Source organism: Heterodontus francisci, chromosome 14 (genome assembly GCF_036365525.1).
Source record: "Heterodontus francisci isolate sHetFra1 chromosome 14, sHetFra1.hap1, whole genome shotgun sequence".
NCBI lineage: Eukaryota > Metazoa > Chordata > Chondrichthyes > Heterodontiformes > Heterodontidae > Heterodontus > Heterodontus francisci.
The window spans coordinates 44,875,333-44,902,362 of NC_090384.1; the positions used below are offsets into that span (position 1 = coordinate 44,875,333).

General features: G+C 46.0%; 1 protein-coding gene across 1 annotated transcript in view; it reads right to left on the reverse strand.

Moving 5' to 3' along the window:
* Nucleotides 1-20,035, reverse strand: part of uevld (UEV and lactate/malate dehyrogenase domains) — a 38,853-nt gene extending 18,818 nt beyond the window's left edge. Inside the window, exons 1-5 of the mRNA XM_068046121.1 lie at nt 19,887-20,035; nt 18,607-18,691; nt 5,906-5,971; nt 1,780-1,943; nt 953-1,088 (exon numbers count right to left, since the gene is read on the reverse strand). Of these exons, the coding sequence (XP_067902222.1) occupies nt 953-1,088; nt 1,780-1,943; nt 5,906-5,971; nt 18,607-18,691; nt 19,887-19,928 (493 nt within the window). The 5' untranslated portion in view covers nt 19,929-20,035. The remainder of the gene's footprint in view (nt 1-952; nt 1,089-1,779; nt 1,944-5,905; nt 5,972-18,606; nt 18,692-19,886) is intronic.
* Nucleotides 20,036-27,030: the final 6,995 nt, after the last annotated feature.

Genomic DNA, 27,030 nt, shown 5'->3' on the forward strand with positions numbered 1-27,030 from the left:
AATATGCCTGTGAAAGACAGCTATAGACTCTGGGCTATCATAGCATTTGTAGTGGTGGTAAAAGCCCTCTCTTAAATCCACAAGTGAGAGGAAACAAGGGAAAAGTCATCAACTTACTAGCACAGACAGACAGCACAGCAGCATCCATAAACCAGAGATCAGAATTTTTAGGCAGAAGATCATAATATCCTGTGTAAGGCTCCAGCTGAGTGCAGGAAAATTGGTTGGCCTGTTCAAACCTGGGGTCCAGTCATGAAAGGACAGTGTGATAAACAATTATACTGCCTGGTTTCTGTAGTAAATGGCTTATTAGAGTTCTTAGCTCTCCTTCATTCCGTTAGTCCTGTCTTTATGTCCAGGGGTATTGATGGATATTCCTTTGAAACCATTAGTGGGAAAATAAGATCTTAGGATATATGGGAAGATGGCCAAAATACAAGAGCCAGGGAGCTAGTGTAGAGCACTGCATTAGCCCTGACAGTAGTGTGTTGTACAATTCTGGTCATCATACTAGAGAGGGGCCACACAGATGTTAGGGATTGAGTACCTGAGCTATGAAGAGAGAATAAGGAGGCTAGGAATGAAAGTTCATGGGAGGCCTTATTGAAATTTTCAAGATTCCGAACAATATACATAAATTGAATGCTTATTCTTTGCCATAACAAAAAAACCTCTAATCAGGGAATATGGACACAAACTCAGAAGAAAGGTGGTGACCAGGCAGTTTGGATTTAACTACCTCACACAGAGGGCAGTGAATGTATGCAACAGATTGCCCAGGGAGACAGAGGAGCTGAACAGTGTCCACAAATTCAAGAGGGAACTGGATAGAATTTTTTTTTGGAAGAGGCAACTAAAGGTAATAAAAGAATTGTGACTGGGCAGATGGTACACACAATAGTGTCTTCTGGTTCTACATGTTTTCATGTCTAAGTGAAGAGAATTCACAAACCTGAAGAAATATCAGAAATGTAGGTGTTGAGCTGTGCCAGAGACAGTCCATCGGCAGAGGGCTTCGAGTATAAAGGTGGCATTTCCTCAAACTTTGTCATCATTTCATTTAGCAAACCAACAACATCTGTTTTTGGCTAAAAAATTAAATTAAAAAAAGTTCATTAATTGATTTTTTAAAGAAAAAATGGCTAATTCCTCTTTTGTCTTTTCTTCAGGTCACATCACATATTGTGTGCAGTAGAAAGGGCAGATAGTGGCCTTGGTCACTGGGGAAACAGGCCCAGTCTAACTGTTGCCAGCTACCTTCCAGTGGGTGCTATGACAGCCTAGTATGACTCACCATCTCATGTTCTATCTTATTGGGAAACATCTTGGACAGAACAGTCAGGTTCTCACTGTGAAGCCATGGCGTCAATCTCCACCTTACCCCCATCCAAGGCACAGCCTGGGTTCTCCTCTGTGGGTAAGTCTTCAGAATGAGGGCAAAATGTACAATGCTGCCACCACCTGCAGATCAGCAGCCTGTACATGTTGTCACCCCAAAGCCTGCAGATCAACACTAAATGCCATTGGCTCCTTTAAGACAAGCACCTTCCTCACATACCAAAGGCATTCCTGTGTCATGTGTCTCTGCAGACTGTGTTCCCCATACTCTGTGCCACCATCACTGCGTTGAGTGCCATGTTGTCAGATCTGAAGACTAATGCTCTATGCCCATGTCACTGGTTCCCGCTGACACAAACTGATCATGTGCCACAGTTTCCTAGTTTTACTTCTCACTCTGGTGTAATAGCCAGCATGCTGCTGCTGGCTCTGGTTTCTTACATGACTCCAGTGCTGCAGGTATGGTAAATAAATACGTCCTTGCACATCCACATGCTTCCCCTCACGAATAACCATGTTCGAGGTCGGCCTCAGGAAGCACAAAGGGGGACCAAAAGGGTGAGAGTCAAGAATCCACATTCGAATGGGAATATTATAGGAAGATCCTGGATAACCAAAAAAAAGATCTGAAATTTATATTTCAGTACACAAATTGCACAAATAACAAAAAATCTTTTTAACCTAAAGATTTTCATAACAGTCAAAGCAAAGCTGAGACATGGAAAGCAGACTAAAAGTGGATTAAACAGGATACAGCAACAGCAGTTTCAAATAGAGACAAACACTACAATTACAGGACAGCCTGTACTAGTGATACCAATTGGAGACATGCAAGCTGACAGTAATACAAAATCAATCCAAGATACATCCTTCTACACCAATATCACATGAAGAAAGGTGTATCTGAGCAATTTGGTCTGAGCCATGTAATCTAGCCGAAAAATCTACCAATTCAGACCAGAACCAAGTGTCCAATGTGTTCTATAATGAGTCAGATTTTATTCAAATCCCAAAGATGACTGCTTGGGTACGTTTTGTTTAAAATATTCATTTCTTGGCCCTAAAAATGGTGAATGGAAACTTTCCATCTGGGAAACCCTTCTGGCCTGGTTAGCTTCTCCACAGTTCGAGTGTCAAAGGTCTGGCTTGTAGCTCCACCAATGGCTCACTGACTGATGTGGACCAGACAGGTTTAGCTTCATTCCTCTGTCAATTCTGCGAAAGGAAGGAATAATCAGCTTGGGATCCTGCACCAATCACTATCCAGTTCCATCTGCTGCAAAATGCACATGTAGATACTGGCCAGAAATTTACCAGGCCTTGACAACAGGCTGGGGGAAGGCTGGCAAAATGGCATGGGAAGGGTCAAGGGGCGTGACCAACATTTTCCCACCTCCATGCCATTTTGCCAGAGGCGGGAAAGCTGGCAGTCATGCTGCCCATGAAGAGCCCAATGCAGCCACTTAAGGGCCAATTAAGGGCCGCATGGGGAAACCGTACAGCGAAACCTGGTGGCCTCCCACTGAGCTCCGGGGGGGGGGGTGGGGGGGTGGGGAGCTTCCTTTTTGGGCACTCCATGGCTCACAAAGGGTCCTCCCGGCGGAAATATCTGCCCCTGTGGCAACGGCGCACCTGCCCTCAGCAAACCCTCCCACTCCACCAATCACTGTATCCGGCCTGCCTAGCCCCGGCACCCCAGACTCCATTTATCTGTCGTCAAGGGCGATCAACCATCAATGCACCCTCATCCTGCAGGCGCAGTCCCAACAATGGCCACTGCTAGCAGTGGCGCCGATGAGTCTGCTGAGCTACCAGCCCTCTGCTTGAGCCGGTAGTTCTTGGGGACTGGCCGCTGGCCTTAATGGAGATGGTAGCCCCAGCAGCGGTTACTTAATTGGCCACCACAAGGAAGATGCCTCTTTGGGTCCTGTTACCAGCCTAAGCAGGGTCGCCTCCTGCTTTCGGCCCCAGCGGCAGGACCTCAGCCATCCCAGTGAAACTCAGCCATTGGGTAAGAACAGGACTGGGTTTGCCTATGATCTATCTCATGGCAAATAGTCTAGCAACATTTACTATTCAGACTTTCTAACCAAGAATGATCACACGAACAAGATTCTGGAAAGTGTGCATTGTCCAAAGAAGTGTACCCAGCAAGAGTTAGCACTTCAGGAGAAAAGGGGAGAAAATTGGTACAAAAGAAAAAAGTCTACCTTGTTTAATAGCATATTGTTAGGGATGGGGGTGAAAGGAAGATTCAAGATCACTGACAATTACTCTAAATGGCCTCTACCAGTTATTCTATGATTGAGAAATACTGAAGGTACCTTCAACCAGAAGCTTTGCATGGCTTCTCTATTCATCGGCAATACTGTTTGAAACCATTGAGAAGATGTTTTTGAGCTGTAAATCAACCCTTCCTTGTGCCCTTAGTCCTTTCAGGCAGTCGCAGGGGAGGTGCGAGGATTTTCTGCTAGAGTTCATTGTGTGGTTTCCAATCCATGAGGCTGTGAAGCTACTGTTTGGATGTTTGCAAGGCACTGTAGCTACACTAATTAGGGTTCCATCACCCCTGCCATGGGAATGGGACCACTGATTTTTTTCCCTGCTGGAATATCATGGCTTCTACAGTAGGCTTTGCAATTAGGACTCGATACAAATTTTGGATCATTTTAATTGGGTGATTTGGTTCAGAATATCTCAATAGGACAAGGCAAAGATAAATGTCATTCTCCACCTAGAAACACCAGCTGACCAAGATCCCCATCATTCCCCACAATTGAACCAAAGCCACCCTGATAGAATTGGCCACTCTGATGTTGAAGGCAAGATTAATGCCAACAAAATTCCTTTGGACTCAGTTGAAGAATCCCAACAATCTCCTGAGGATTTAGACATACTGCTCCATCTTATGATTCTTACACTGAACAGCCATGCTGCGAGGATTGACTCTAATCATGCAACGGGCCTACTCAATTGAAGGGTATAGACAAGTTTTGTTGGTCCAGACTCTAGCTCAATAGAGATCACATGCTAATTTGGTCAATAATTGGCTGTTTGGCAAACACAACTTTTAGGGATTTGAGCACCTTGAACCTGAGCTCAACTAGCGGTAGACCAGGCAAAATTAAAGCTAAACTGAAAGCAAAGGATGGAAGAAGTTGGGAGGAAAGAAACAACTGGTTCAACTCATGCCAAGCAAATCTCTGATGCTCCCGTGTCTTTATAATGTGGTTATGACAATGCAAGCAAATTATTCATGCACAAAGTATGTAGCACTATCCATATCCTCAGGTGCTCACTGGGAATGGATTTTTACAAAGGAAGTGAATCCTGAATTGGCATTTTAAAAAAATGATATATCACAAGATCACCAGTCAGATTGTGGTAGATAATCATTTTTTTTTCATTCATGGGATGGGAGCACCATTGTCAAAGATAGCATTTATTGCCCAACCCTAATTTTTTTTAAAAATTCATTCATGGGATGTGGGGTCGCTGGCTAGGCCAGCATTTATTGCCCATCCCTAATTGCCCTGGAGAAGGTGGTGGTGAGCTGCCTTCTTGAACCGCTGTAGTCGCTGAGGTGTAGGTACACCAACAGTGCTGTAAGGAAGGGAATTCTAGGATTTTGACCCAGCGACAGTGAAGGAATGGCGACATAGTTCCAAGTCAGGATGGTGTGTGGCTTGGAGGGGAACTTGCAGGTGGTGGTGTTCCCATGTGCCTGCTGCCCTTGTCCTTCGAAATGGTGGAGCTCATGGGTTCGGAAGGTACCGAAGAAAGATTGTCAAGTTGCTGCAGTGCATCTTGTAGTTGGTACACACTGTTACCATTGTGCCCCAGTGGTGAAGGGAGTGAATGTTTAAGGTGGTAAATGGATTGCCAATCAAGTTGGGCTGCTTTGTCCTGGATGATGTTGAGCTTCTTGAGTGTTGTTTGAGCTGCACCCATCCAGATTTATGACATATTATCTGAACCAGCTGCTTTTCTCCTTCAAATTTCCGCTCCTGAATGTTCTTTTTGCTGGTTATGGTTCAGGGGATCAGCAGTCAATCCACCACATGCGCACCCTCCACCAACCCAACCCCCCACCCATCCCCCACACCGCAACACCCTACCCCCAGAGTACCTTGCCAAAGTGGCTGCTGTATTAAGATTTTAATAAAACAATATAGCCATGTGAAATTTTCATATTAAATCCTCTTAAATATGGAAAAGTAGCCAGTGATACAGATTGTTTTCACCCAAACTTGGATTTTGAAGAGAACATTTTGAATTGTAGAATACTGGATTGAAGTAATGGTGATACAGTTCTGTTACTAATGGTGGGAGAAATATGAGGAGGAATTAAGAGTGCAACACATGATTGGTAATGCACAACTTAAAGCATATTTGCTTGAAGTGCATTTTTTTTCTTCAGCATATTGCACCATATATCTAGTAACAATATTGGATTCTCCAACAGTAGTAATCCCCTGCTGATAGGATAAGGCTTACCTTAGTGTATAAAAGACTAGTCTTGCTCTCTGAATGGATGGGGCTTACTTTGATGGGGAAGGGAGCTTACCTTGGTATCTAATTGGAATGGTTCCGATTAGGTTCAGCAGATCTTTCTGGGATCCATCGCTGAAAGCTGTAATTTAAACAGAATACTTTTTAGTTCCACTTGGCTGCTGGAGTCCCACGGGATCATTGTGTAAAATGTTCACTGAAGAACGGCTCATTCTTCTGCTTTCATCACAAGACATGGTGGCTTATTCACAAATGATATTCAAAGAGACCGAGATTAAAACCATTATCGATTGTTGTAAAAACCTATCTGGTTCACTAATGTCCATTAGGGGAGGAAATCTGCTGTCCTTAGCTGGTCTGGCCTACATCTGACTCCAGACCCACAACAATGTGGTTGACTCTTGCATGCCCTCTGAAATGGTCAAGCAAGCCTCTCAGTTATATCTAACCGCTACGAAGTCAATAAAAAAGAATGAAACTGGACGGACCATCCGACATCGACCTAGGCACCGGAAACGACAACGGCAAACCCAGCCCTGTCAACCCTGCAAAGTCATCCTTAATAATATCTGGAGGCTTGTGCCAAAGTTGGGAGAGCTGTCCCATAGACAAATCAAGCAACAGTCTGACATAGTTATACTCACGGAATTATACCTTACAGGCAACGGGAGGTATGGCCTGTCCCATCGGCAGGACAGACCCAGCAGAGGTTCAGCACAATGGTATACAGTGAGGAGGGAGTTGACCATTGGGTCCTCAGCATCGACTCTGGACCCCATGAAGTCTCATGGCATCAGGTCAAACATGGGCAAGGAAACCTCCTGCTGATTACCACCTACCACCCTCCCTCAGCTGATGAGTCAGTACTCCTCCGTGTTGAACACCACCTGGAGGAAGCATTGAGGGTGGCAAGGGCGCAGAACGTTCTCTGGGTGGGGGACTTTAATGTCGATCACCAAGAGTAATTCCGTAGCACTACTACTGACCAAGCTGGCCAAGTCCTAAAGGACATAGCTGCTCGACTAGGTATGCGGCATCGTGGTGAGGGAACCAAGAGGGAAAACCATACTCGACCTTTTCCTCACAAATCTGCTTCCGCAGATGCATCTGTCCATGACATTATTGGTAGGAGTGACCACCACACAGTCCTTGAGGAGACAAAGACCCGCCTTCAAATTGAGGATACCCTCCATCGTGTTGTGTGGCACTACCACTGTGCTTTAGATTAGATTAGAGATACAGCACTGAAACAGGCCCTTCGGCCCACCGAGTCTGTGCCGAACATCAACCACCCATTTATACTAATCCTACACTAATCCCATATTCCTACCAAACATCCCCACCTGTCCCCATATTTCCCTACCACCTACCTATACTAGTGACAATTTATAATGGCCAATTTACCTATCAACCTGCAAGTCTTTTGGCTTGTGGGAGGAAACCGGAGCACCCGGAGAAAACCCACGCAGACACAGGGAGAACTTGCAAACTCCACACAGGCAGTACCCGGAATCGAACCCGGGTCCCTGGAGCTGTGAGGCTGCGGTGCTAACCACTGCGCCACTGTGCCGCTAAATGGGATAAATTTCAAACAGATCTAGCAATGCAAAACTGGCAATCCATGAGGCGTTGTGGGCCATCAGCAGCAGCAGAATTGTACTCAACCACAACCTGTAACCTCATGGCCCGGCATATCCCCCACTCTACCATTACCATCAAGCCAGGAGACCAACCCTGGTTCAATGAAGAGTGCACCAGGCATACCTGAAAAAAATGAGGTGTCAACCTGGTGAAGCTACAACACAGGACTACTTGTATGCCAAACTGTGTAAGCAGCATGCGATAAACAGAGCTAAACAATCCCATAACCAACGGATCAGATCTAAGCTCTGCAGTCCTGCCACATCCAGTCGTGAATGGTGGTGGACAATTAAACAACTAACTGGAGGAGGTGGCTCCACAAATATCCCCATCCTCAATGATGGGGGAGCCCAGTACATCAGTGCAAAAGATAAGGCTGAAGCATTCACAACAATCTTCAGCCAGAAGTGCCAAGTTGATGATCCATCTCGGCCTCCTCCTGAAGTCCCCAACATCACAGATGCCAGACTTCAGCCAATTTGATTCACTCCACGTGATATCAAGACACGACTGAAGCCACTGAATGCTGCAAAGTTTATGGGCCCTGACAATATTCCAGCAATAGTACTGAAGACCTGTGCTCCAGAACTTGTCGCACACATTGCCAAGCTGTTCCAGTATAACTACAACACTGGCATCTACCCTGCAATGTGGAAAATTGCCCAGGTATGTCCTGTACACAGAAAGCAGAACAAGTCCAACCAGCCAATTACCGCCCCCTCAGTCTACTCTCAATCTTCAGTAAAGTGATGGATAAATGATGAAAATGATAAAGTAAAGTCATCAACAGTGCCATCAAGCTGCACTTGCTTAGCAATAACCTGCTCGGAGATGCTCAATTTGAGTTCCGCCAGGGCCACTCTGCTCCTGACCTCATTACAACCTTGGTTCAAACATGGACAAAAGAGCTGAACTCAAGAGGTGAGGTGAGAGTGACTGCCCTTGACATCAAGGCAGCATTTGACCGAGTATGGCATCAAGGAGCCCTAGCAAAACTGAAGTCAATGGGAATCAGGGGAAAAATCTCCGCTGGTTGGAGTCATACCTAGCACAAAGGAAGATGGTTGTGGTTGTTGGAGGTCAATCATCTGAGCTCCAGGACATCACTGCAGGAGTTCCTCAGGATGGTGTCCTCGGCCCAAACATCGTCAGCTGCTTCATCAATGACCTTCCTTCAATCATAAGGTCAGAAGCGGGAATGATCGCTGATGATTGCACAATGTTCAGCACCATTCGCGACTTCTCAGATACTGAAGCAGTCCATGTAGAAATGCAGCAAGACTTGGACAATATCCAGGCTTGGGCTGATAAGTGGCAAGTAACATTCGCACCACACAAGTGCCAGGCAATGACCATCTCCAACGAGAGAATATCTAACCATCTCCCCTTGACATTCAACGGCATTACCATCGCTGAATCCCCCACTATCAACATCCCAGGGGCTACCATTCACCAGAACTGGAGTGACCATATAAACATTGTGGCTAAAAGAGCAGGTCAAAAGCTAGGAATCCTGTGGCGAGTAACTCATCTCCTGACTCCCCAAAGCCTGTCCACCATCTACAAGGCACAAGTCAGGAGTGTGATGAAATACTCTCAACACTTGCCTGGATGAGTGCAGCTCCAACAACACTCAAGAAGCTCGACACCGTCCAGGACAAAGTAGTCCACTTGATTGACACCCCATCTACAAACATTCACTCCCTCCACCACAGATGCACAGTGTATACCATCTGCAAGATGCAATGCACCAAGGCTCCTTAGACAGCACCTTCCAAAACTGCGACCTCTACCAATTGGCAGGACAAGGGCAGCAAATGCATGGGAGCACCACCACCTGCAAGTTCCCCTCCAAGTCACACACCATCCTGACTTGGAACTATATCGCCATTCCTTCACTGTCACTGGGTCAAAATCCTGGAACTCCCTTCCTAACAGCACTGTGGGTATGCCTAACTCACATGGACTGCAGCGGTTCTTAAGGGCAATTAGGTTGCGCCAGAAATGCTGGCCTAGCCAGCGACGCCCACATCCCATGAATGAATTTTTAAAAAAGTGTGCCTGATAGGTCTGGCTGTCCCATCGGTGTTTGAGCAGTACACTTGTGTCTGGGTCAACATTGCCTCTAATTTATTTAGCCCTGTTTCCTCCTTTCCTCCCCCGTGGCTAGTATACTCTTGCAGGGCTATTTTGTCAGCCATGATTTAGTTGATAGCACTCTCAGCTCTGTGTTCGAGTTCCACTGCAGGGATCTGAGCACAGAAATCGAAACTGACACTCCAGTGCAATACTGATGGAGTGCTGCAGTGTCAGAGGGGCCATCTTTTGGATGAGATGTAAACACCAAGGCCCCATCTACCCGGTTAGGTGGAAGTAACAGATCTTACAGCACTATTTTGAAGAGGAACAGGGGAGATACCCTCAGTGTCCTGGCCAATATTTATCTTTCAATCAACATCACAATAGGTTAGCTGGTCATTATCACATTGACTTTGCTGTGTGCAATTCAGCTGTTGTGTTTCCTACACTACAACTTTGCATCAAAAAGTACTTAGAATAATAGAAAGTTTATGGCACAGAAAGAGGCCACTTGACCCATCGTGTCTGTACCGGCTAGAAAAAGGTCACCCAGCCTAATCCCACTTTCCAGCATTTGGTCTGTAGCCCTGCAGGTTTACGGCACTTCAAGTGCATGTCCAGGCACCTTTTAAATGAGTTTTTTTATTTTTTATATTATTTTTATTTTATTTTAGAGATACAGCACTGAAACAGGCCCTTCGGCCCACCGAGTCTGTGCTGACCAACACCCACCCATTTATACTAACCCTACAGTAATCCCATATTCCCTACCACCTACCTACACTAGGGGCAATTTACAATGGCCAATTTACCTATCACCTGCAAGTCGTTGGCTATGGGAGGAAACTGGAGCACCCGGCGAAAACCCACGCGGTCACAGGGAGAACTTGCAAACTCCGCACAGGCAGTACCCAGAATCGAACCCGGGTCCCTGGAGCTGTGAGGCTGCGGTGCTAGCCACTGCGCCGCCCCAACCACTGCGCAGGTTTCTGTCCCTACCACCCTTTCAGGCAGTGAGTTCCAGACCCCCACTACTCTCTGGGTGCAAACATTTTTCCTCATCTCCCCTCTAATGCTACTACCAATCACTTTAAATCTATGCCCTCTAGTCACTGACCCCACAGCTAATGTAAACAGGCCCTTCCCACCCACTCTATCCAGGCCCCTCACAACCTTGTACATCTCAATCAAATACTTTTTCAGCCTCTTCTGTTCCAAGGAGAACTATCCAATCTTTCTTCATAGGTGGCATTTTCCAGTCCTGGCAATATACTCGTAAATCTCCTCTGCACCCTCCCTAGTGCAATTACATCCTTTCTGTCATGAGGTGACCAGAACTGCACACAGTGCTCAAACTGTGGCCTAACTAGTGTTTTATATTAAATAAAAGCAAAATACTGCGGATGCTGGAAATCTGAAACAAAAACAAGAAATGCTGGATTCACTCAGCAGGTCTGGCAGCATCTGTGGAAAGAGAAGCAGAGTTAACGTTTCAGGTCAGTGACCTTTCTTCGGAACTGACAAATATTAGAAAAGTCACAGATTATAAACAAGTGAGGTGGGGGTTGGGCAAGAGATAACAAAGGAGAAGGTGCAGATTGGACCAGGCCACATAGCTGACCAAAAGGTCACGGAGAAAAGGCAAACAATATGTTAATGGTGTGTTGAAAGACAAAGCATTAGTACAGATTAGGTGTGAATATACTGAATATTGAACAGCAGCAAATGCAAACCTGAAGAAAAACAACCTGAAAAAAACAGTGGGTAAGCAAACTGAACAAACTAAGATGAAATGAAATAAATGCAAAAAAAGATTGTAAAAAATGTAAAAAGGAATGTAAAAAAAAGGAAGAAAAAATAACTAAAAATGAAAGTAAAGTGGGGGGGCTGTCATGCTCTGAAATTATTGAACTCAATGTTCAGTCCAGCAGGCTGTAGTGTGCCTAATCAGTAGATGAGATGCTGTTCCTCGAGCTTGCGTTGATGTTCACTGGAACACTGCAGCAATCCCAGGACAGAGATGTGAGCATGAGAGCAGGGGGGGGGGAAAGTGTTGAAATGGCAAGCAACCGGAAGCTCAGGGTCCTGCTTGCGGACTGAGCGGAGATGTTCCGCAAAGCGGTCACCCAGTCTGCGCTTGGTCTCCCCAATGTAGAGGAGACCACACTGTGAGCAGCGAATACAGTATACTACATTGAAAGAAGTACAAGTAAATCGCTGCTTCACCTGAAAGGAGTGTTTGGGGCCTGGGATAGTGAGGAGAGAGGAGGTAAATGGGCAGGTATTACACCTCCTGCAATAGCAAGGGAAGGTGCCCTGGGACGGGGATGAGGTGGTGGGGGTAATGGAGGAGTGGACCAGGGTGTCGCGGAGGGAACGATCCCTTCGGAATGCTGACAGGGGAAGGGAGGGGAAGATGCGACTGGTAGTGGCATCACGCTGGAGGTGGCGAAAATGGCGGAGGATGATCCTTTGGATATGGAGGCTGGTGGGATGAAAAGTGAGGAAAAGGGGAACCCTGTCACGGTTCTGGGAGGGAGGGGAAGGGGTGAGGGGTAGAGGTGCGGGGAATGGGTCGGACACGGTTGAGGGCCCTGTCAACCACAGTGGGGGGAAATCCTCGGTTGAGGAAAAAGGAGGTCATATCAGAAGCACCGTCATGGAAGGTAGCATCATCAGAGCAGATGCGTCGGAGACGGAGAAACTGGGAGAATGGAATGGAGTCCTTACAGGAGGTAGGGTGTGAAGAAGTGTAGTCGAAGTAGCTGTGGGAGTCAGTGGGCTTATAATGGATATTGGTAGACAACCTATCCCCAGAGATGGAGACAGAGAAGTCGAGGAAGGGAAGGGAAGTGTCAGAGATGGACCATGTAAAGGTGAGAGAAGGGTGGAAATTGGAAGCAAAGTTGATAAAGTTTTCTAGTTTGGGGCGGGAGCAGGAAACGGCACCGATACAGTCATCAATGTACCGGAAAAAGAGTTGGGGGAGGGGGCCTGAGTAGGACTGGAACAAAGAATGCTCGACATATCCCACAAAAAGACAGGCATAACTAGGACCCATGCGGGTACCCATAGCGACACCTTTTACTTGAAGGAAATGCATGGAGTTGAAGGAGAAGTTGTTCAATGTGAGAACAAGTTCAGCCAGGCGGAGGAGGGTGTTGGTGGATGGGGACTGGTTGGGCCTCTGTTCCAGGAAGAACCGGAGTGCCCTCAAACCATCCTGGTGGGGGATGGAGGTGTAGAGCGATTGGACGTCCATAGTGAAGAGGAGGCGGTTGGGACCAGGAAACTGGAAATTGTCAAAATGACGTAGGGCATCAGAAGAGTCACGGATGTAGGTGGGAAGAGACTGGACCAGCGGAGAAAAGATAGAGTCTAGATAGGAAGAAATAAGTTCAGTGGGGCAGGAGCAGGCTGACACAATGGGTCTGCCGGGACAGTCCCGTTTGTGGATTTTGGGAAGGAGGTAGAAGCGTGCTGTCCGGGGTTGCGGGACTATGAGGCTGGAAGCTGTAGAGGGAAGATCGCCAGAGGAGATGAGGTCAGTGACAGTCCTTTGGACGGTGGCTTGATGTTCGGTGGTGGGGTCATGGTCCAGAGGGAGGTAGAAAGAGGTGTCTGTGAGTTGGCGTTGAGCTTCTGCAAGGTAGAGGTCGGTACGCCATACAACAACAGCACCACCCTTGTCTGCAGGTTTGATGACCATGTCGGGGTTAGACCTGAGAGAATGGAGTGCCTCAAGTTCAGAGGGGGACAGGTTAGAGTGAGTGAGGGGGGCAGAGAAATTGAGACGACCAATGTCTCACCGACAGTTTTCAATGAAGAGATCAAGAGCGGGTAAGAGGCCAGAGGGAGGGGTCCAGGTAGAGGGAGAATGCTGGAGGCGGGTGAATGGGTCTGCTGGTCGGGGGGAGGACTCCTGGTCGAAGAAGTGAGCCCGGAGGCGGAGGCGACGGAAGAAGAGCTCAACGTCATGCCGAGCGCGAAATTCATTGAGGTGGGGGCGTAAGGGGATAAAACTGAGACCTTTGCTGAGTACAGAACGCTCAGCATCAGAGAGGGGGAGGTCAGAGGGTATAGTGAATACACGGCAAGGGGTCAGATCAGAAGGGGTGGGGTCAGAGGGAAGTGAAGCGGAAGGAGGATCTGAGGGGCATTAGTCCCCATCAGCTGCTGGAGCTTGCGTTCCTTAACACCTGAAAGGAAGAAAAAAAGTTTTTTGTTAATGCGTCGGATGAGACGTAAGATGAGATGAAACTGCAGAGTAGAGCAGATTTGAGATAAGGTAAGACGGTGCTGCTGGAGAGAGAGGTCCAGTGTGTGCATATGGCGGCGCATAGCACTGAGTGTGGATCTCAGGATGCGGCGAGAGTAGCAGTCTGAGGAACGTTGTATTTCTCGGAGATACCTGTGATCCTGGGTGGTTTCAAAGCATGATGGGTGAAACTGCAGTTGGAATCCACGTGGAATCAGTCGGAGCCGGAGACAGTCACTGAGGAAGGAGATGTGGCTGTGAAAACGAGTTTTGGTAGATACCTTATCAAACACCAGGAGGGAAATAGAAAGCAATGAAGGTGAACAAGGTAAAAGAGACAAACGAAAATCCCGTCGGAGAGAAGAGCAGAACTTCTTCAAGGTAGGCATTCCTGGAAGAGAAGTGGCAGTGAATTAAACACTAAAATAAAAGCAAAATACTGCGGATGCTGGAAATCTGAAACAAAAAGTGTTTTATATTGTTCCAACATAACCTCCCTGCTCTTGTATTCTGTGCCTCAGCTAATAAAGGAAAGGATTCCATATGCCTTTTTAACCACCTTATCGACCTGTCCTGCTACCTTGAGGGATCTGTAGATATACACTCCGAGGAGCCTCACTTCCTCTACACCTCTCAGAATTCTCCCATTTATTGTGTATTCCTTTGCCTTATTTGACCTCCCCAAATGCATCACCTCACACTTCTCCAGGTTGAATTCCATTTGCCACTTTTCTGCCCACCTGACCAGTCCATTGATATCTTCCTGCAGTCTACAGCTATCCTCCTCGCTATCAACCACGTGGCCAATTTTTGTGTCGTCTGCAAACTTCTTGATAACTCCCCCGACATTTATGTCAAAATCGTTAATATAAACAACAAATAGAAGGGGACCTAGTACTTGGCCCTGCAGAACCTCACTGGAAACAGCCCTCCAGTTGCAAAAGCGCCTGTCAACAATTACCCTTTGTTTCCTGCCACTGACCCAATTTTGTATCCAGCTTGCTACATTCCCCTGGATCCCATGGGCTTTTATTTTTTAACCAGTCTGCCATGTGGGACCTTGTCAAAAGCCTTGCTAAAATCCACATCAATTGCACCACTCTCCTTGAATTTTTTTGAGGAAGTAACAAATAAATTGGTCAGACATGACCTTCCCTAAACAAATCCATACTGACTATCCTTGATTAATCCATGCCTTTCTAAGTGAGTTTATCCTGTCTCTCAGAATTGTTTCCAATAATTTGCCCACTACTGAAGTTAGACTTACTGGCCTGTAATTACTCGGTCTATCCCTCACTCCCTGTTAGCAGACCTCCAATCCTCCATTAGCTATAGCTATAAAGTGTTTAGGGATGGCCTGAGGTCATGAAAGTCGCTATGTAAATACAAGTCTCTCTTTCGTTTTGTTCTAGACACTGGTAACCTGCAGAAACAGGCTTATACCTTGCCGAAGTGAGAAGACAATGGATCTGTGGCAGACTATTTCATTATGGACAGACTCACACTTGAACATGATCCTGTCCTTAGCTGCTATCCATACTCAGACTTTACAGTGGAAATAACTGGGATCACAGGCAAGAATCCTGGTTGAATTTTTTTTCCTGGTAGAACAATGCTGAGGTGTCACATCAGCACTGACTCTCCATTTCTTTCAGTGTAGCCTTTATTAGCCATTCAAGCCAATTGTCGCATTTGAACTGATATTAGCTAACAGCATAAAGCACTGAACTTGAGAGCTTGTTATCTGTATCTACCTTGGTTTCTAAGTGCAATTTTGGGATCTGACAAGTTTGTTGGGCCTACCCATCAGTGCTACCTTAGAGGTTTGCTGGCACCAAAGTTTTAGAAAACGTGATGGAAGCAACAACAAACTGCTAAAATATTTCAGCCATTATCAGCACCATGTCAATGCCATATATACTCAGGCACATGACATCACTGCATGAGGTGCGACTTATACTGTGTCTCGTAATGTCAGTGATACAAGCACACATGTTGAGCTCCTCACAAGGACTTCATAATGATGACTACAGAGAAAGAAAGAGAGAAATGAGTGATCACGTTACATCTCGACCCTGCTTCACCAGAGGGAGGTTTTTACAAAAGTAATTGAAGCAGATCAAAGTAAGCCAACTTCATGCAGAGGGAACATAAATTCCTGGCTCCAGCTTGCCATAGAGAAGGCACCACCTGTTCACATGATATGAGTAGGATCTGTACGATGTATGAAATACAAAGCATTATATACGTGTTTGAACAAAGTATCTTTGGATGCTGATGCCTCACCGCTGTAACTGGTTCCAATCCCAATTATAAAGGCTTCTTTAGCCCATGTGTCAGAATTTGCAAACATGGATAGTTCAACACTCTTGTTCATAAATTTTTACACAATTTCCCCCCTCCTCTAAAGGGATTTGACCTGTGGATCACGGCAGTCTTTTCAAACTATTCCCTCTGCCTTGGAAAGACCATCTCGAAACTGTACTAATGAAATCATTTATTCAGTATGTTAACCAGAGTATTGTGTAGTTAACTTGGCAAAAAAGATTAAATTAATGTAAGAAATAGGAGCTGGGAGTAGGCCATCTGGCCCATTGAGCCTGCTCCAGCATTCAACAAGGTCATGGCTGATCTTCTACCTCAACTCTACCTTCCCAAATTATCCCCATACCCTTTAATTCCCTAACCTATCGACCTCCATCTTGAATATACTAAATGACTGAGAATGCACAGCTCTCTGGGGTAGATAATTCCAAAAATTCACAACCCTTTGAGTGAAGGATTTCATCTCAGTCTCAAATGGCTGCCCATTATCCTGCGACTGTGACCCCATGTTCTAGATTCCCCACTCGAGAAACATTTTCTCAGCATCTAGCCTGCCAAGCCCCTTAAGATCACATCTCATTCTTCTAAACTCCAGGGAATATAGGCCTAGTCTACTCACTCTCTCCTCAGAGAACAATCCGCCCATCCCAGAAATCAGTCTAATGAACCTTTGTTGCACTTCCTCTGGGGTAAATATGTCCTTCCTTAGGTAAGGAGACCAAAACTGCACACAGTACTCCAGGTGTAGCCTCACCAATGCCCTGTATAGTTGTAGTGAGACTTCTTTACTCTTTTATTCCAATCCCTTTGTAACAAAAGCTAACAAACTGTTTGCCTTCTGAACTGCTTGTTGTACCTGCATTTTAACTTTGTGATTAATGTAGAAGGACACCCAGGTCCCTCTGAATGCAAGCATTCCCTTGTATCTCTATTCTATTTCAATTGTTCTCGCACTTTGCCACATGGTATTCCATCTGCCATGTTCTTGCCCACTCACCCAACCTGTTTCTATCCCTCTGCAGTCTCTTTCCGTCCTACTTACAGCACCTAACTTTGTATCGTCAGCAAACTTGGATACGTTACACTCAGTCCCTCCATCTAAGTCTTTAAATATAGATTGCAAATAGCTGAGGCCCAAGCATTGATCCTTCTGATTCTCTGTTAGTTACAGCCTGTCAACCTGAATTCAGTTACAATAACTTGAAACACAATCAATAAGGTAGTTTGAATATGTTTTCAGTATTGCAGAATTTTTTTTAAATTGCTTAAATAAACAGAGTCTTGTATGTATGGGAAAATACAGACAAGTTGTTTCTTCCCAAGTATAGGCAAGCAGTTGCTGAGTATGGCCTTGGTGAAGCAATAACCTACAGAGACTCATGTCTAGGACAAGGCATGAGTACGTGTGCGACAGCTTGTCGAAAATGGCAAGGGAGTTAACACAGAGAGGTTAGTGGTCTCCAACTTGGACTGATAGGAATGCCACCTGCCCTAGGGTCCACCATTGGCCCCTTCTAATTAATAAATAATGGGGAAGCAACCTGTACAGATTAATGCTAAGCAACATATCATATGAAAAAGATGAGCCCCAAACTCCTGCTTTTTGGTAGAAAAATAGCGATTAAGGCACAACAGGGAGTAACGCTGATGATGCTAGAATTCAACTGTGCCCCACACACCACCTGAGTGAGCTTTATCTCTGTAGCTCAGTACTCCAAACAGTGATGTATACTGTACCTGACTCCGTCCTTATTTCAAATAAGGTACTCAACTATTATCAATTGGATTGTGTCAGACTCTCAAGATCTTTCTGCAAGGAGGCATAAAAACCTTCTGGGGTTATTTAACTACAGCGGGCCACACAAATCCCATGGATCCCTTGTTGTTGAACTTTAAAGTAATGCCATTTTCGTGGTCTCTGTAGCTTTACAGCTCTCCTAGAGGCACTACTCTGACACCTCAAACTAGTAGCTATTTACCATTCATAAGCCTAGTTAATAGGTGTTGGCAGGCTATTCAACTGTGGGAAAGCTTCAAAGGCAAATACAAATCCAATCCTTTTCTTGCCTGACATCCACACACATGCTTTTTGCAGCAGGGATCAATGCAGAATGATAAGTAAAGAGCCTGAGCTGATTCTTCTCTTCCCTAGCCCAGTACCACTAACCACCTAACTCAGCAAAGACTGAACCAGAGAAATAAAACATTATTTTCTTTCCCTCAATGTGATGTACCATCCCATGGCTGGTGGCTTCTACCAGTGTTGTTCTCTAAGCTACTGCTTGAAGTCACTGCAGGGCTACCCTGCTAATGTAACTTTCAGTTATACTTTCCTCAGCACCTCCTTCAAGCTGTTGTAAAATTCATCACACTGGTACATTAAGAGCTTATAGAAACACATCTGTTTAATAGAATAAAATTACAGACTTGCAACTGGGATTTGAAAGGCTTACTATATGTGTCCAGCGAAGATTTAAGTTCAGGGAACTTTTTGTGCACATTCTTCAGCTCCTCGATGGTCAGGTCCCGGAATTTATACTGAAAAGAGATACGTTCAAGGTGAATCCGGACAAGATCAAGTCCAGTCTACACATTATCCATCCTCCCATCACCAATGTGAGTGTCTCAATCTCTATATCTCTCCCACAATGTGTGTTTGCGTCTATATGTCTCAGTATATCTATTTCACTTCCCCCCCATGTCTGTTTCAGTATCTCCATACATCTCTCTGTCTCCTCCAGAGTTTGTCTTTACATCTCGTGCGTGACTGTTGCTTCCTCTCCACCAGTGTCACAGTTCTCCTGACCACTTCAGTGTGAGCCTCTCCCTCAGTGTGCCTGTCTGTCTGCCCTCTCCCTCAGTGTGCCTGTCTGTTTGTCCTCTCCCTCAGTGTGCCTGTCTGTCTCCCCTCCTGCCCTCTCCCTCAGTGTGTCCGTCTCCCCATCTGCCCTCTCCCTCAGTGTGTCCGTCTCCCCTCCTGCCCTCTCCCTCAATGTGTCCGTCTCCCCTCCTGCCCTTTCCCTCAGAGTGTCCGTCTCCCCTCCTGCCCTCTCCCTCAATGTGTCCGTCTCCCCTCCTGCCCTTTCCCTCAGAGTGTCCGTCTCCCCTCCTGCCCTCTCCCTCAGTGTGCCTGTCTGTCTGTCTCCCCTCCTGCCCTCTCCCTCAGTGTGAGCCTCTCCCTCAGTGTGCCTGTCTGCCCTCTCCCTCAGTCTGCCTGTCTCCACTCCTGTCCTCTCCCTCAGTGTGCCTGACTGTCCGTCTCCCCTCCTGCCCTCTCCCTCAGTGTGACTGTCTGTCTCCCCTCCTGCTCTCTCCCTCAGTCTGCCTGTCCTCTCCCTCAGTCTGCCTGTCTCCCCTCCTGCCCTCTCCCTCAGTCTGCCTGACTATCTGTCTCCCCTCCTGCCCTCTCCCTCAGTGTAAGCCTCTCCCTCAGTGTGTCTGTCTGTCTCCCCTCCTGCCCTCTCCCTCAGTCTGCCAGTCTGCCTGTCCTCTCCCTCAGTCTGTCTGCCCTCTTCCTCAGTCTGCCTGTCTCCCCTCCTGCCCGTCCTCTCCCTCAGTCTGTCTGTCTGCCCTCTCCCTCAGTCAGTCAGTCTGTCTGTCTGTCCTCTCCCTCAGTCTCTGTCCTCTCCCTCAGTGTGTGTCTGTTTCCCCTCCTGCTTTCTCCCAGTGTGTGCGTCTCCCCCAGTGAGTATATCTGCCTCTTGCCCTCAGTCTCTCCGAGGGTGAGTCTCACCTTCCCCAATTGTTTTTTCAGTGCCGCTTCATTAAACTCCATTTTCTCACTGAGATTTCGATCCCATTCCTGCCACTTCCGGCTCCAACTCCTCAAACAAATTAAGTCAACAGAGACACAAGGCAAGGCGCAGCAGTGGCAGAGCCAAAAGGATGGGCAGAGCCTGCTAGGGCAGGGCGGGGCCAGACGGGTGGGCGGGGTCTGCTGGGGCGGGGCGAAGTGAGAGGACATCTTGTGTTGCAAAGGCGGGTTTGAGCCGTGTGACTGTGAGTCAACAGCACTGTTTGGGCTGGGGGGGTTCTAGCTGCCGGAACAAAGCGTAAACTGCACATTGGAAAGTGAATATGACGAAGACATTGAGCGACTTAGGAAGGACAGTTAATGTTTCTGTTTCTAGGTCCTCCGTGCCGCGATCTGTTCAGTACTGAATGAATAAAAGAAACTTCATATCAAGAGTTGTGTGTAAAATCATCAGTATACAGCCCCACTCCTAGCTTAATACCAGAGGAAAGACCCTTAATAAAGCAGCAGAGCTGGTTGGGCTAAGAGCACCTCCCTGCGGTACCCTAACAATGAAGGGTCTCTGACCTGAAACGTTAACTCTGTTTCTCTCTACACAGATGCTGCCAGACCTGCTGAGTATTTCCAGCACCTTCGTTCTCATTTCAGAGTTCTAGCATCCGCGGTATTTTGCTCTTATGATAATGTCCTGGGGCTGTGATGACTGACTGCTAACAACTGTCAGGTTCAACTTCACCCATTGGAGAGTTATACCTTTGACCCTCAATTAACTTGAATATGGCTGGAGCTTGTTGGTTGAATGCTGCCTCAATGTCAAGAGCTTATTGACTGTAGAAGGCATTGCAGCTGAACTAGAACCTATTCTCATCAGATGTGCATAGGTACATAATTTCCAGCAGGGAACAGTGAGCACGAGCAGTACAAGATTCTGAGGCCAGTTTTAGCCCCCCAATTGCCATCCCTGCTAAGATTAGCTAACTCAGCACAAACTGGGAATTGAAACTGGTGCTTTCTAGCCCATGTATGTCAGTTACATGCTTTAGATACCAACAGACTGGCCAAAAACCCCTGGAAAAGATACTTCAAAAACTCTTAATGTAGGCAGACCTTTCACAGGATGTGAGTATCACTGGTAAGGCCCAGCATTTATTGTCCATCCCTAAGTGCCCATAAGAAGGTGTTGATGAGTTGCCTTCCTGAACCGCTGCGGTCCATGAGGTGAAAGTACTCCCACAGTGCTGATAAATAGGTAGTTCTAGGATTTTTCAGGATTCCGTGTTGATGAAGGAATGGTGATATATTTGCAAGTCAGGATGGTGTGTGACTGGCAAGGGAACCTGGATGTGATGGTGTTCCTATGCACCTTGACAAAGTAAAAAAGACATTTAAAAGATGAAAATGTTTTTATTTTTCATTTTTGCAATATGTGTAGAGAGCAATGCAGTGACTTAACATAAAACATTTAGAAAGACTTATATATAGTATAAGTGCACAGGCTTCAAATAAATAAACACTTTTACATACACTGACTCTACCGGATCACCACACAAAGATAAAATGTTTCTGTAAACAACTAAATGTTTATATAAGTAAGAATATAAACTTTTTATTACTCGAGTTCATTTTTAGGCACATTGTGAGACAATAATATAATTAAATGACATAAGAATGAACTCATAATGCAGAATCAGAATGAAAAAATCTTTCTTCAGTCAAAATAACTTTTTCACATTAGCAATTGATGTGGAAGCTTGGAGACGGCCATCCATTCGGGAAGGAGTCAGTGAGCGAAACAGCATTGATGGTGGTGCTGTCAACTTGTTAGTGCCTTCCTATTGGGAATAGAAAAACAAATTTACTGCCTACAGTTATACTCTCACTGTTTTTTAATTTATCTTATGCATTAAATAGGAACATATTAAAGTGGGTATCTCATAAACTTGCTCCTTTAATCTAGGCTGACACTTCAGTGCTGAAGGAGTGCTGCATTGCCATCTTTTGTATGAGGCATTAAATCAAGGCCCTATCTGACTGTTCAGATGGGCTTAAAAGATCCATTGCACCAATCAAAGAGGAGCAGTGAATTCTCCCAGTGTCCCAGCCAACATTTATCCATCAATTAACAGCAGCAAGACAGGCTAACCAGCGGCACAGTGGTTAGCACTGCAGCCTCACAGCTCCAGTGAACTGGGTTTGATTCTGGGTACTGCCTGTGTGGAGTTTGCAAGTCCTCCCTGTGACTGTGTGGGTTTCTGCCAGGTGCTCTGGTTTCCTCCCACAGCCAAAGACTTGCAGGTTGATAGGTAAAGTGGCCATTGTAAGTTGTCCCTAGTGTAGGTAGGTGGTAGAAGAATTGTGGGGATGTGGTAGGGAATATGGGATTAATGTAGGATTAGTATAAATGGGTGGTTGATGGTTGGCACAGACTTGGGTGGGCCAAAGGGTCTGCTTCAGTGCTGTATCACTCCATGACTATACTGCAGATGCTGGAAATAAAAACAAAAAATGCTGGAAATACTCAGCAGGTCAGGCAACTGTGGAGATAAAAAACAGTTAACATTTCAGGTCTGCGACCTTTCTTCAGTGGGCGGGGGGGGAGGAGAAGGTCAACAATCAGTAGGGGGAATAGGTTGGTAATTGTGGGGGAGGAGGCTGGCAATTGGTGGTGGAGGTCAGTAATTGGGGGAAGAAGGTCAGTAATCAGTGGTAGGAGGTAAGTGATGGGGGAAGGAAGTTGGCAATTGGTAGGGGGAGGAGATAAGCAATCAGAAAGGGGGAGAGGCTCGCATTTGGGAGGGCTGGAGATTGGGGCTGAGAATTGGGGAGGCTGGCAAAGGCTTCCTTGAATGACCTGCAGGGAGCACTATTGCTTCTTCTGAAGGTGTTGAAACAGCCACTTAGCTTGGGTAGCTGCCAGTTCTCGCTCTGTTTCACAGCTGAGTTTCCTGAACTCCAGGAAATCCATGCAACAGCAGTTAATTTAAACTCACGTTCTTAGTGGCACTCTAGGAGCTGTATTTAAATATGTTAATAACGGTTCTGCCTTTCCACAGCAGGACACTTGGACACCCCAAAATCTGCCATAAAAATGACAGCCATCACGTTTGTGGAAGGGTGGGGTTGCATTCCACTCATTTCACTTTTTAACTTCTCTCCCAATCCTCTTCCACCCTTTCTGAGGTGGGAGTTAATATCAAGGTCAATAATACTGTAACATTGCTGCGAGGTTATGAAGTAAACCGTGACTGGGATTTTCAACTTCTCAATCCATGATATTCCTGTCCATTAAAATTAATGGAAGAAAACTGCAGACTGGAATGTCAAAGTGAAAAATGCCAAGCCACATGTCAAGTAAAGGCAATGAAAACCAAGTGGCTCCTTGCAAGTAAAGTTTAGTTCTGTGTCTGAGACTGTACCATGTTGTAGAGATCCATTTGACTGGCACTGTAGGCATCTGGAAAACGGCTTCCCTTTGATGCTGAAATGCAATTAAAGAAAAAACAAAATTAAAATTACCATCAATCCCTTAGGATCTCATGCTTTCCCATGGAAATGCACAATTACCAAAACACTTCTGAAAATGTGCACTAAACTATTACTTCAAATTTTCAGTATTGAGGCATTTTCATGGTAACCCAGTAAGCGTCTGCAGCATGATCCATCCAACTAAACAGAATGGTAACATAGTGGTTATGTTAATGGGCTAGTAATCCAGAGGCCTGGACTAATGCTTCAGGTACAAGAGTACAAATCCCACCACAGCAGCTGTGGAATTTAAATATAATTAATTAAATAAATCCAGAATTAAACATGTTGTCAGTAATAGGGACCATGAAGCTATGGGATAGTTGTAAAAAAAAATCCATCTGCTTCACTAATGTTCTTTAGGGAAGGAAATCTACCGTCCTTACCTGGTCTGGCCTATATGTGACTCCAGACCCAAAACATCGTGGTTGACTCTTAAGCGCCCTCTATAATAGTCTAGAAAGTCACTCAGTTATATTGAACTGCTAGGGAAAAGTCAAGTAAGAATAAAACCGGACAGATCACCTAAACACCGGATACGGCAGAGGCATAACCAACCTAGTTGGTCCTGTAAAGTCTTCTTCACTAACATCTGGGGACTTAATCCAAAATTGAGAGAGCTGTCCCACAGACTAGTCAAGCAACAGCCTGACATAGTTATACTCACAGAATCATACCTTTCAGCTAATATCCCAGACTCTTCCATCACCATCCCAGGGTATGTCCTCCAGAGGTGGTGGCATAGTGGTATACAATTGGGAGAAAGTGACCCTGGGAGTTCTCAACATTGATTCTGGACCCCATGAAGTCTCATGACATCAGGTCAAACATGGACAAGGAAACCTCCTGCTGATTACCACCTTCCCTAAGCGTATGAATCATTACTCCTCCATGTCGAAACTTGGAACAAGCACTGAGGGTAGCAAGGACACAGAATGTACTTTGGTTGGGGAACTTCAATGTCCATCACAAAGACTAGCTTGGTAGCACCACTACTGACTGAACTGGCCCAGTCCTGAAGGATATATCGGCCAGGATGAGCTTGTAGCAGGTGTGAAAGAACCAACATGAGGGAATAATCTACTTGATCTTGTCGTCACTAATCTACCAGCTCCAGATGCATCTGTCCATGACAGTATTGGGAGGAATTACCACTGCATAGTCCTTGTGGAGACAAAATCCTGTCTTCACACAGAGGATACCTTCCACTGTGTTCTGTGGCACAACCACCATGCTAATTGGAATAGATTTAGACCAGATCCAACAACTCAAAACCCAATACCATGAGGCATTATAGGCCATCAGCGGCAGTGGTGTGCCACCACAATCTATAATTTCATATCCCTCACTCTAACACTACCATTAAGCCAGGGGACCAACCCTGGTTCAATGAGAAGCGTGGAAAAGCATGCCAGGAGCATCACCAAGCATTCCTAAAAATGAGGGGCCAACCTAGCCCAATAACATGTATGCTAAACAGTGGCAGGAGCATGCTGTAGGCAGAGCAAATCAATCCCATAACCAATGGATCAGATCAAAGTTCTGCAGTCCTGTTACATCCAGTCGTGAATGGTGGTGGTCAATTAAACAATTAAAAAAGTGCCACAAATATCCCCATCCTCAATGATAACAGAGCCCAGCTAATTATATCACCAATCTTGGTGTTATTGGCAAACTTTGATATATAACTGTCAATTGTGTTACCTGGGTCATGGAGAAATATAGTGAATAGAGGAGGTCTCAGCACAGATCCTTGTATTATACCACTGGTCACTTCCTTCCAGTTTAAGTACTTATACATTATATCTGTTCTCTGTCTTCTACCACCTAGCCAATCTTCTAACCAGGTCAACAGTTTGCCTTTATTTCCATGAGCTTTAATTTTAGTTAATAGTCTGTTATGTTGAACTTCATCAAATGCCTTCTGAAGTCCATATAAACTACATCCATAGGCATTCCCCTATATATTACTTCAGTTCCTCAAAATATTCAGTTGGTGGAATCTAATGGACTTAAATTCTGATGGAGTGCTGGGGCCATATCCTCCATTGAAAGAGTGCCCAACCTCATGGAGAGTCAGATGCAGAGGCCAAAAAAAGTGGATACTGGCTCACAAAGGCCTCCTTATGATGGTGTTTACTTTGAAAAGCATTGCCCCTACACATATGAGGGTGGGCAGTCTTTGGTGGGGCCCTCAAGAGCTTTACCATCCAGAGGACACCTGCCAAGGGCACCTGAAATGTCAGAGCCTGAAAACAAGCAGGCTGCCTCCAGCTCTGCTGCAGCCTCAGAGGTAGAACCACATAGAAGTAAGAGAAAGAGTACGCTGAAAAAGTCTCGGTGGCAAAAAGGGATTCTCTTAGGTGCAGCTTGTCATGTTTTTGTTGAATAACAAACTTTTATTTTAAAGAGCCATGTCTTGTTGTTCCCTGGGCTGTGTCATGTTCTACCTAATTTCCAATCCCACAATGACCTTGTGTAGGTTAAAGTATGGGAGTGCCATGATCCTGTAGGCTCTTAATGCAGGACAGAGGACGTGATGTGGGGAAGCCTTATCAGTATGGAGACCTTTGTTTGCAGGAAGGCGGGGCGGGGGGGGGGGGTGGTGGGTGGGGTTGGTGTGTGAGGATGCTGTGTGAGTGCCAGGACAATCGCTAGCAAGACAGCAATGATGGGTGTACAGCCCTTAATCTAAGAATGCCTAGATGAGGGCATTGTGGACTTCTTTGGAATGCAGGTCTGCTCTAGAATGCATCATAGCCAGCTCTGAATGTTCATGCTCCGTTGGCACATGCTCCTCCTCATCCTCCTCTTCCAAGGAAGTCTGTCTGTCCCCAACATCCTCCGGCACCAGCTCCACTCCTCTTTGAAATGCAAGGTTGTGCAGGACGCAGCACTTATGTGTGAAACCCTGGCAGGCCTGTACTGAACAGTGCCTTCAGAGCCGTCAAGGTCACTGAATTGCATTTTAAGCAAACCAATGGCTTGCTGTATTGTGGCCCTGGTATATAGAAGGCATCTATGAATCTCTTATCTGCCTGTGTGGTAGGGTGACTCACTGGTTCAGCAACCAGGTTTTCAAGGGATACCCCTGGCCATCCAGGAGCCATCCACTGAGGCTGTGTGGAGGTCTAAAGAGCTAAGGCACCTGAGACTGCTGGAGCATAAAGGCATCATGGCAGCTCCCTTGAAGCTATGCACACATCTGCAGGATCCTCTTGTGGTGGTCGCATACCAATTGCACAATGAATGGATACAAATACACCTGGTCAGTCCATTGGAACCTTGATCGCCAACAAGTGCAGTCAATGACACCCTGGACCCAAGAAAAGCCTGCCATCGAAGAAAATCCTATAGCCCTCTGGGTTTGACTGGCTGCACCATTTTGAACTTGATATACTGGGATACTCTCCAATACAAGGCATCCATAATCTGGCTAATACATTGTGGGCTGCTGATTCTGAAATCTGACAGACGTCTGTGGCTGAGCCCTGAAATAAGATGGATGAATAAAAGTTCAAGGTGAGGGTCATCTTCACTACCCTGGGCAATGGGTGGACTCTTGCTCCTAATGGCATTAGGTCGTCCTCCATCAGGA